An 11900-nucleotide genomic window follows, 5' to 3' on the forward strand; every position below is an offset into this window, starting at 1 on the left:
CGTGCTCGCCCGTGTGCACGCTCTACCTGAATGTGAGCGAGCATCCGTCAAAACAGTGAGGCGACACACGTCAGCTAAAACCACAATATAACTCTACATTTCACCTGCTTGGCATTAATGTTAGCTGACCAGACGAAGGTCTCTCCATGAATCAGTGCTGATCCTAGTGTTGGCTTTTTCTGCCTCCCGACCGCGGCCAGAGGGCGAGCTGAGCGAGCGAGAATGAGCGCGCTGTGTGATCGAAAGCAAGCAGGCAGGCAGCAGAGCAGAGTACAGCAGAGACTCTGGCCCTGGAGACCAAAGCTACAGACTCCCCCGCGTCCTCCGACCGCGGCCGACACTGTTTTGCAAGACGGGCTTCACTAGATAGAACTTTGTGTAGTTTGTGTTGGAGTCTGAGTCTGAACAGCGTAGCCACAAGTGAGCGCGCATGGGACACCGACCCGCAATGATTTATACATGTAAGAAGTTACAAACAGTCCCTTTAAGTGGGTTTTAGTTTGAACAGTACCAGTTATCAGTCACTTGTGGGTGCTAAGAAACATTGTCCAAATTTCTTAGTGGGAAGGAATTGTTCGTCATTTTGGTAACTATACTTACTATATCTACTGTCTTACCCAGAGACAGAAGATTTAACTGCAATACCACTCTCATGTCTGTACGGGAAGTAAAAGTACACCAGTTTTTTTCGATACAGTTACCAAACGACATCTTTTCTTTTGTTTTTTTTCTTAGATGTGACTCTAAAATTGAAAGACTGTAGGTGTTTGTAAGTGCAGTAACACTGTGGAGGATGAAAACAGAGCAGACATTTGTTCTAACCTCTTAGTTTTACAGGTCTTCATTTTCTGGCACAACCGTTTGTTGTTGGATGTAGAAATAAATTGTCTCAGTTTGTCGAGCACTGGGATAATTCATTTCTTAATTACTAAATTGAACCACAGTTGATAAATTAATGCATTTTGCATTATGTACAGCTTGTGGCCTTTGCGTGTGAGCCAGTTCTCATTGTAAACATCAGACCGCTCTGAGTCTCAGCCCATCTATCTCTGTCTGACTGTGTGTGTGTGTGTGTGTGTGTGTGTGTGTGTGTGTGTGTGTGTCATCTGCACTTCTATGGGATTAGTGGGCACATGACAACACTGGGCTGGCCGCCTAGTGAGCCGCCTTTCATTTGGCTTCACTTGCTGAGGCGGTCTGTGCTCTGTCCAACAGTTTTACTGAGAGCGGGAGATTTCCAAACTTCATTTCTTTGGATCTGTAAATGAAGTCTTAACTGGACCAGACTGGGAGCTGGCTTGCGATGGCGCAGGACGTTACCAGTTTAAGTGGAGAGGATTACTTTGAGGGGGAATCACCCTGTTGTTCAGACACGGAAGCTTTGAGTCCGGGACACAAAGACTATGATGACATTTTGGAGCTTAATCAGTTTGATGGACTGCCTTATTCCTCCAGGTTTTACAAATTGCTGAGAGAAAGGAAAGAGCTGCCAGTGTGGAGAGCAAAGTGTGAATTCATGGACACTTTGGCCAAAGGACGGTTTGTCATTGTCAGTGGCTCTGCCAAAACTGGGAGAAGTTCTCAAGTGAGTACTGTGGGGGCATTTTGACACAGCCATGGAAGATATTGCACATTTCATTCATTCAACAACTTAGTTACAGGGAGATATTCTAACCCTCTTCTTATCAACTCGTAATGCTTCTGAGATGTAAACAACTCCTCTCACTTTTATTTTGAAACAGATTCCCCAGTGGTGTGCTGAGTTCTGCCTGTCAGTCCAGTTCCAGCACGGCATGGTGGTTTGTACCCAGATTCACGCTCAGCAGGCAGTAGATCTCGCCTTGAGAGTGGCTGATGAGATGGACGTCAACATCGGTCATGAAGTCGGGTACAGCATCCCTTTGGAAACATGTTCCACTAATGACACAGTCCTCAGGTATGGTAAAAAACAGCACTTCTTACTTTCAAACGCAGTGTTTCTCTTAACTTCTTTCCCTCCTGTTGCCAGGTTACAATAAAGCACAGCTAAATCACCCCCCCCTTTTCTTATTCACAAGAGAGAAGTGAACAAAAGGCCTGAGGGGGCTCTTTTCAGGGCCTCCTTCACAGCTGCCCCGACTCCCTGTCTGCCCATATGTCACACTCCCTCATGTGGGTCGCTCGTAAGTCAGCTGGAGGGACAAAGAGACTCAGCACATTGAGGGGAGAAAGATCAGATAAAACAGGCAGCCGGCAAGCACGAAAGGATCCACTCCTCAGACTAATTATCAGAGTAAATTACACTAATAGGGGCAAAGCTGAAGTGTAGACAAAGTGCCTTTCATTAAGATGCCATTCCGAGGTTTCTCTCTTGCAGCCTGGAGGCGTACAATTAAAGAAACCTGAGGATTTATTTCAGGCTATTATGAATTTGAATACAGTGTTTGCTTCCTCTGAATGTCAAGCATTATTTTATCCCCCAACCACACAGGTACTGCACAGATGACATGCTCCTGAGAGAGATGATGTCAGACCCTTTGCTCGAGCGCTACGGCGTGGTAGTCGTGGACCAGGCCCACCAGAGGACCGTAGCCACCGATGTGCTCCGGGGTCTGCTGAAGGACATCGCCCTGCAGAGGCCGGAGCTCCGCGTGGTCCTCCTCACGGCGGTCGAACCCGGCCCAAAGCCACTGGCCCATTTCACCGGGTCGGCGGCGGCGCCTCTGATTCGCCTGGAGAGCCCGGGCGCAGGGGAGGTGGTGCACAGCAGCACAGGTGACAGCTACTTCTGCTCTGCTCTCCGCCTGGTGCTGGAGATCCACCACTCTGAAGAGGAGGGAGATGTGGTCGTGTTTCTGGTGACGACGCAGGTAACAAAAAAGCAGCGCCGCATGAAGGAATTGGCAGTCTGAGAATGTCTTCCTCTGACTTCATCTTCTGTGTTTACGCTCCATCAGGAGATAGATCTAGCCCATGGCATTCTGTGTCACGAGGGGCACAGCTTACACCCTGATCTGGGTGAGCTCCTGCCCGTTGCTGTGCATCCTGGCCAGCCTGGGAATCTACCAATCCTGGGGGAGGAGGAGACTGGCCGGACCCGCAGAGTGTTCCTCACATCCAGCCCAAACGAGGACTTCTTCTGGGCTGTCAGCTCAATAAGATTTGTCATTGATGCCGGGCTTGAGAAAAGATATGTAAGTTAGTGTTTATTTGTTCCAGGGTTATACAGTAAATCATATAGCTGTTAATGTAGAAACACACCAGAAGTGGGCATGTACATTTTAGGGTTCCCCCTCATGATGTAGAATGATGGTGAATAAAACAATTCACCATGTTGAGCGGAGATTATCCCTTGTTTGTTTTTTATATATTCTTTTTGTATTAAAAACAGATCGCACAATTGTCCATAGTTAATCGCGATTAATCAACATGGGAGTGGGCAAATATGCTGCTTTATGCAAATATATGTATATATTTATTATTGGAAATCAATTATCAACACAAAACTATGATAAATATAGTCCAGAAACCCTCACAGGTACTGCATTTAGCGTAAAAAATATGCTCAAATTATAACATGGCAAACTGCAGCCCAACAGACAACAACAGCTGTCAGTGTGTCAGTGTGCTGACTTGACTATGACTTGCCCCAAACTGCATGTGATTATCATAAAATGGGCATGTCTGTAAAGGGGAGACTCGTGGGTACCCATAGAACCCATTTTCATTCACATATCTTGAGGTCAGAGGTCAAGGGACCCCTTTGAAAATGACCATGCCAGTTAATCCTTCCAAAATGTTTTTATTTAATTTCTTGGCGACAAGCTAGTATGACATGAATTCCTTAGGTTTTCTAGATTTATATGATACTAGTATCTTCACTCTAGCTTTAGAAATTAATGGCGTTAAAACGAATTTGACAGCCCTAATTAAAAAGCAATGATTTGGGGGATTATACAGATATTGCTTCTCAGAAACAGCAGAGCCAGTGAGACAAAACTGCTATTTTTAATTCTGAAGTCTGAAATTCTATATTTTATCATTTTTTATTATTTATGCCATAACCCATTAACGTACAACAATAAATCAAGATCTTGGCACTTCCCATATCCACAGTTTTCACTTTAGATTTGTGTAAATGTTTCATTAAATGTCATTATGAAACTATAAATCTTTGCTTTAAAATGAACAGGGCCATAATTAGTTGCACTTGTGTTTACTCTGCAATGTGTGATGCTGTTGCAGGTTTACAACCCCAGGATCAGGACAAACTCGGTCATCATTCAGCCAATCAGCGCGGGTCAAGCGAAGAGTCGCAAGCAGCTGGCAGCTCCAACGGGTGAGAAGTTCAACTTTTGCAAAACACTTTTCGATATGAATCTCTGGCTTCCTGTCCTGTCTGAAAAAACATCTTTCTATCCTGTAGGCAAGTGTTTCTGTCTGTACCCAGAGGACAGACAGCTTCCTGTTGAGGTTCCCCCACATGTTGTGGAGTCTGACATCACGTCCACTGTGCTCTTCTTGAAGAGGATGGAGATCGCTGGACTGGGCCACTGTGACTTCATCGACAGGCCAGGTGAGATTTACATAAAGAGGCAAAATGAGTATTTTTATGGCCGTTTGTATTGGCTAAGCCTCTGGCGTTCGACTAAATGTCACATCATCCTCGGTGATAATGAGGTGAACTTTGGGTTCAGTCAGTCCGCTCTCTTTTGTTCCAACACACAGGAACTTTTTTTTTATTGGGAGGCAGTGAGCCGTGCCTCAGCTGAACTGACAGCTCCTGTTCTGCGAGCATCCTTTTAGAGCTGACCTGCTTCCGTGTGCTTTTGTTCCTCTGGATTTATTCACCCCCACTAACACAAACACACACACACACACACACACACACACACACAGTGAGCCTCCCATTAGTTGATTAGAGCATAAACATAGTGTTGGTCTGTGGGAGTGTAGATGATAATAAAGAGCATGTATGGTGGATTTAATTCCTTCCTCTTGCTCCGTCTCTATCTCTGTGTCCGTGTCTCTTTGTTTCACCGTGGTGGAAAAACATGTTTGTTGCAAAGACAGAGTAGAAAATCTCATTTGTACCATGACATGCTTTTCATTTTGCATAGTGATGCATGGCAGATGTTGGGGAGGATTATACAATCCTAATCTTCTGCTGCCTTTTTACTCGGAGCGTGCCCACCACGGTGCCAGTATACTGTAGGGGGATTGTTCCAGTGGGTCATCACTGTGGATTACAGTTTGGACAGCATGACAACTAAAAAAAAAATAATCCATAACAATTTTTGCCAAAGTGTATTTGTATGTAATTAATTATTTTAAATACTAGACAGTCATAAAGACATGTACTGGTTCTCTGCAGGATTTGGTTCCCAGTTTAAAGGGTAACTTTGGTATTTTTCAACCCCTATTTTCTCATGTGACTAATGGGGACAACATATTTTGAAACTGGTCCAGTATTGAGGGAGTATGCTGCGAGAGGAGAGAGGAGTGCCGGTGTTGTCAGAGTTTGTTATGTAGGACTACAGAAAGTGTAGCTTAGTGTTATCTAAAACATGTTCAATGTCATTGCTGAATATTTAGATGATTTCCACAATGTTGTGGGGATTTTAGAACGAGACTTCTCTGAGCGAGACACACAATAACAAACAGTTATTCTTTGCGTAGGTTACAACATTGGTACATTTTTGTCTATGAGATCATCTCTGCCAAATTTCCTACTTACTTAAGCCAGAAGTTTGTATTTCTCCAAAACAGTTCTAATCTTAGATTACATGAATGGCTTCAGTTTAAAGTGCCTTCTATCAGTACAGAAGCTGGCAAAACAAGCCTCTTCCACTACGGTCCCTGTTCCTGGAACGATCTGCAGGCCAAGCTTAAACTTAAGACCCTTATCTCTTTAAAGGATTTTAAACATAGAATAAAGGAAAAGGTCACTGCTAGCTGCAGTTGCTTCAATTAAATAAGAAACACATGACCAACATGCTAACCAGTTAATGAACTGTATGATGTAATGTATTTTGTCGTACTTATTGTTGCTGCCGTGATTCATTGTTGTTGTCTTCTTATGTGTTGGACGCTGCTATTTGATTCTGTCTTGGCTAGGTCTCATTTGTAAAAGAGGTTTTAATCTCAATGTGACTTCCTAGTTAAATAAAGGTTATATACGGACCGAAATGTAAGAAAACGTTTTTTTTTCTCTTTAGGGTCCTTTCCATAATGTTGTGAGACACTTATCATAACAATCTGAGCCTGTCAGTGGCAGAAACAAGCACTTTTAGTGGATGTAAACTGACGGTGCCAGGTTGCCCGCAGCGATTACATTACAGCTCGTTTGGACCAGTTTCAAAAGTTGTTGTCCCTATTAGTCACTTAGACACAGTAACATGGGAAAATAGGATCCACCAAAGTTATTCTTTAACTAAGGTTTAATTTTGTACAATAAAAAAACAATGTATGATCTGAAAACCTTTCCAACCCAGATCCTGAAGGCCTAATGCAGGCTTTGGAGGAGCTGGACTACCTCGCAGCTCTGGATAATGACGGCAACCTGTCTGAGATGGGCATCATCATGTCCGAGCTCCCCTTGGAGCCCCAAATGGCCAAGACTCTGCTCGCCTCCTGCGAGTTTGACTGTGTCAGCGAGGTGGTCGTCATCGCCGCCATGCTAACAGGTAACATGTCTTAACAAATATCTGTTAGTATGTAGTGAACAGTCAGCTCTAAACATCACATTGATCTTGTGGATCTTTTTTTTTTAGCACCAACTTGCTTCACGGTTCCCTCTGTGGACCTGAAGCCAGAGGCGACCCAGTGCCACATGAAGTTCCAGCACCCGGAGGGAGATCACTTCACCCTCGTCAATATCTACAAGGCCTTTAAACAGTTCCAGCAGGATCCATGTGAGTTTAGAGAGCATCACCTACATACACACACACACAAACACACAGATGGTGTAGAGAAAAATCATTGTAACTGTTACCAACAAGTTTATTGGTCTTAAATAATGATATTAAAGGGCATAATTGCAATGATCACAATAAATTATAATGAGAATGAAGTCTTCCTATAATCACCTCCTTGCCTCTGTCTTCTTTAAGGCTGTGATGTGGAGAAGTGGTGTAGGGATTTCTATCTGAACCACGCCGCTCTGCTGATGGCCGACGCTCTTCGTACTGAGCTCACCGACACTCTGAAGAGGATCGAGCTGCCCGTCTCGATGCCCGCCTTTGGTTCCCGAAGCAACACTGTCAACATTAAGAGAGCCCTGCTGGCAGGTTTCTTAATGCAGGTCAGAAAACATCACTTCATTATACCACTCAACAAAAACATAACAGAAATGATTAGATCAACATCGACTCATGAGCTTACAACATTTCAGCTTACATCAAACACCCGGAGTCCTCCTGAAGACTCTTAAAGGATATTAAACTCCTCTAAGTGGAACTAATGTTACAATGTGGAGTGAGTTTTAATCATGTGTAATTATACTGTGATTTTAGTTTCCACTATTAATCACCATAGAATATGGGGTTACTGAAATATTAATGTATTTCTTTTCATTTACTGTAGTGAGTAAGTGATTAAAAATATGCAATTCAAAAGAAAAATCATCTCATTTCCCAAAAACAGCCCAAATTACATGACAGTCTCAGCTGTGTGGGAGGAGCGTTCATGCTCACACACAAAAGAACCAACCACTCAAAACTCCCTCAACCAACAGAAACATACACCATTCATACAGTAGGTAGACACACATTCAATCAAAATTAACTTTATTAAAAAATAAAACATTCAACCCAAGTACACAATATACAAATGCCTTTCCTATAACTTTAGATCCGTCCATTATAAATATACTAATAATAATATAATATACTATAAAAAAAAACTATACAGCAAAACCCATTTTCGGGAGGACAGGCCCACCAAGGAAAAAACATGTGCATGTTATATCTAGTGGTGGTGTGTAAGAAAGTTTAAAACTGATCTGAAATGGCAACACAACTGTGACAAAACAGCTATTATGTCTACAGTGTTTCATTAAACATGTAAAGAGAACATTAAGCTCAGTCAGTATAAATACAGGCTCACATCAAACAAAATACAATAGAATAGAAAAATGGCAGGACATAGACCAACTGTGGACGATCCCACAAAAAGGGGCTAAATAAGTCCATCTCTATTGTAAAATAGTTTGTTTCATGGTAGAAAAACTTTTTGTATAAAACATGCACGTCAATTATTATGCAGAAACAATAACTTTCCTTTTTTATAACTAATGAGACAAATCTTCAGAATTATTATTTAGTCATAACTATGCAGCTCTGCCACCATGTTGCCTTCAGTGATGCAACGCACTGAGCTGAACTGAATTTTATTCTTCAACTGACATTTGAACTGTTGTCAGTGGTTACATGACCTACTGACATTTCGACTGCTTACAGTACACACTTGAACTATCTTCAGCTCTTCCACTTGAACTGCATTCCTCTTTTACTCCTCAAGTGACATTTCAACTGCTTTCAATTAAGGCTGTCAGTTGATTAAAATATTTAATTGTGATTAATCTCATAGTTGTCCATACTTAATCGCGATCAATTGTAAATTAATCAAATTTTTTATCTGTTCAAAATGTACCTTAAAGGAAGATTTGTCAAGTATTTAATACTCTTATCAACATGGGAGTGGGCAAATATGCTGCTTTATGCAAATGTATGTATATATGTATTATTTTAAATCAATTAACAACACAAAACAATGACAAATAATGTCCAGAAACCCTCACAGGTACTGCATTCAGCATAAAAAATATGCTCAAATCATAACATGGCAAACTCAAGCTGTCAGTGTGTCAGTGTGCTGACCTGACTATGACTTGCCCCAAACTGCATGTGATTATCATAAAGTGGGCATGTCTGTAAAGGGGAGACTCATGGGTACCCATAGAACCCGTTTTCATTCACATATCTTGAGGTCAGAGGTCAAGGGACCCCTTTGCAAATGGCAATGCCAGTTTGAAGTGTTATTTAGCCTCCTTCTTGACAAGCTAGATGGTTACTTCCACTTCACCTAGAACTCCTAGCTTCATTTATCACCTACAACTTAAATTTCAACTCCTTTCAATGCTTGAACTGCGACTGCATCTTTACCTTTTAGCATTTGAATTCAACTTCACTCAGTGCCGACACTTAAATCAACACTTCAACTTCTCTCATTTGAAATTGTTGATACAAATACAGTTTGAACTGCAATTTTTCAGCAGAAACTATATTATCTTTAGAGAATTTAGCCTTTTTTCTTGTCGCCTGTTATGTTTTGGCTTTATGTGTACTGTTCCAGGCAAAATCAGTATCAGTATGTACAGTATATCATTTTAACGGGACTCCAGTTGTCCCTTTTGTGGAAATCCATCTGACATCTGTGATATCCCTCAGGTGGCGCGGGATGTGGATGGATCAGGGAACTACTTCATTCTGACCCATAAACACGTGGCACAGATCCATCCTCTGTCTGGCTACGGAGCCAAGAGCCCTAAGCTGGGCCTGCCTGAGTGGGTGCTGTTCCACGAGCATTCCTTCTCTGAGGACAACTGCCTCCGCACCATGACCCACATAACACCGGAGGAGTAAGTCACAGCCTTGTTAACATTTTTGTTCTGTATATTTTAAACCGTGCACTTGTTTTTGCAATCACATAACTGACCATACACAGTCTGGTTAACTAGACTGCGGTCCCTTGTTGCTTTAAAAGAACCCAGTAGACCCCCACCCCCATCCCACAACTCCACCCCTCGTATCTTCCCATTTAAAGAAGCTTAAAAGTAATCAGACGGACACATTCCCTTTCGGTCCAGATGTAAAGCCCCAGTTCAGCAGAGACCAGTCATGCTGGTGCTGAAGGGAGGTATCGTAATCCTGTTCTCAAGTATCGGCTGGTGGGAGAGGGGATTATGGACAGCACAGATCCCTGGGAATGTGGAGCTGCAGCTTAATGGAGGAAGAGAAAGCTCTGCAGCCTTTGTCATGCTCTCTTAGGTTCCCCATTTTGAAATGTGTCAATCCGTTCATTGCAGTTCAAATAGTGTGAGGAGCAGATATACTAAGTATCTGTAAGTACTGTAAGTCTTTTCTCCAACAAAAATCGGAGTCCTTCCAAACCAACCCAAATTGAAGTTTAGTTCAGTTTAGGGTAGTCAATCGATTAAAATATTGTATTTGCAGTTAATCGCATGATGGTCCATAGTTAATTGCGAATTTTTTATCTGTTCAAAATGTACCTTAAAGGGAGATTTGTCAAGTATTTAATACTCTTATCAACATGGTAGTGGACAAATATGCTGCTTTATGCAAACGTATGTATATATTTATTACTGGAAATCAATTAACAACACAAAACAATGACACATATTGTCCAGAAACCCTCACAGGTACTGCATTTAGCATAAAAAAATATGCTCAAATCATAACATGACAAACTGCAGCCCAACAGGCAACAACAGCTGTCAGTGTGTCAGTGTGCTGACTCGACTATGACTTGACCCAAACTGAATGTGATTATCATAAAGTGGGCATGTCTGTAAAGGGGAGACTTGTGGGTACCCATAGAACCCATTTTCATTCACATATCTTGAGGTCAGAGGTCAAGGAACCCCTTTGAAAATGGCCATGCCAGTTTTTCCTCGGCAAAATTACCGCATTATCGCGTTAACTTTGACAGCCCTAGTTCAGTTCCATTCCACACAAATATGATTGTTGACTGTGCTTTCTACCAACAACATTGTCCTCTCCTGCCCTACTAGGTTCATTCAGATGGCACCGCTGTATTTTTTCTACAATCTACCGCCTAGCGAGAGCAAAGACATCCTCCAAAACATTTTGACCCATGGAGCTTCACAGTACCGAGAGGAGAACCCTCCAACCTCCCAGGAGGAACCTCAGGAGGAACAGACTTCTGACCGCTGTGTCATACAATGACTGACTTGACCCACTGTTCCCAGTGATGGGTGATGAAATAACCAGTATTGCACTATATTGCACAGAAGCACATTGTCAATTAGTATAATTGATGTTATAATTTGTTTTGTAGGAGTCATTTCCTTTCATCTGTGCCTCTCATCTTTGTCATCTTGTTGTTTATCTTTAATAGTTTTACAAAGTGCACTAATATATGAAATGGAAACAATAATTGTTGTTTTATCTGGATTTTTTCTGTGCCCTATTATTTATATTTGTGCTTAATCCTCCAATTCAACAGAAAAATATGGTAACTAAATTGTTCTGGATAATTTTCTCGTACTTTAAAAAAGTCAAATTTTATAAACTACTCATTTATAATTTAGGTTCCCGCTGAGATTTTAATTGATTCTGTGGCTCCTTTTCACATCTTACCTTCAGTCACTGTCCAACAGTCAGTCACCCACAGCACTGAGGGTCCAGCCTGATTAATGAGGTGTAGGGACAGTTTGGGCCCTCCTGCAGCTCCATCTGGTGCGGATACAGTCCAGTAACGCTGGGGTGACCCAGTTCACCGACGCCGCATTGAAAGCATCATGTCCCCTCTTCAGTGACCCGGGCTGAACGGTGCAGCGAGGACCAGAACCCACAGGGGAACGGTGTCGCCTGACCCACTTAAAATCTTTTACAAACTGTCTTTTGAAGGCCAATCAGCTGCACATAATATGTTTAAAGATCGTTTAGTAGATGTTTAAATGAGCTGAAATAATAGTCCAGTATGTTAGATCATAATGTATATGAGTTATCCAAAGATATCATTAACTAAACTAAAAGTTAGATGGGACCTTCTGTGCATTTGTGCTCAGAGCGTTTCAGACAGAGGGTGAAAAGAGGTGGTGCAGCAGCCAGTATGAAAAAAGTAAAGTGTTTTTTTCAACACATGTTCGAGTAGAA

At 42.1% G+C, this 11900-nt stretch overlaps 1 protein-coding gene across 1 annotated transcript; it reads left to right on the top strand.

Annotated features, from left to right (window-relative positions):
- Positions 1 to 667: 667 nt before the first annotated feature.
- Positions 668 to 11180, top strand: dhx32b (DEAH (Asp-Glu-Ala-His) box polypeptide 32b). Its single transcript, XM_074646132.1, has 11 exons — positions 668 to 1585; positions 1743 to 1936; positions 2471 to 2849; positions 2937 to 3173; positions 4225 to 4318; positions 4406 to 4555; positions 6474 to 6665; positions 6753 to 6893; positions 7092 to 7282; positions 9429 to 9619; positions 10793 to 11180. Exons 1-11 carry the CDS (start codon positions 1304 to 1306, stop codon positions 10965 to 10967), a joined length of 2226 nt encoding a protein of 741 aa, XP_074502233.1. The 5' UTR covers positions 668 to 1303; the 3' UTR covers positions 10968 to 11180.
- The last annotated feature ends 720 nt before the right edge of the window (positions 11181 to 11900 follow it).

The sequence above is a fragment of the Sebastes fasciatus genome, chromosome 9 (assembly GCF_043250625.1).
Source record: "Sebastes fasciatus isolate fSebFas1 chromosome 9, fSebFas1.pri, whole genome shotgun sequence".
Taxonomy (NCBI): domain Eukaryota; kingdom Metazoa; phylum Chordata; class Actinopteri; order Perciformes; family Sebastidae; genus Sebastes; species Sebastes fasciatus.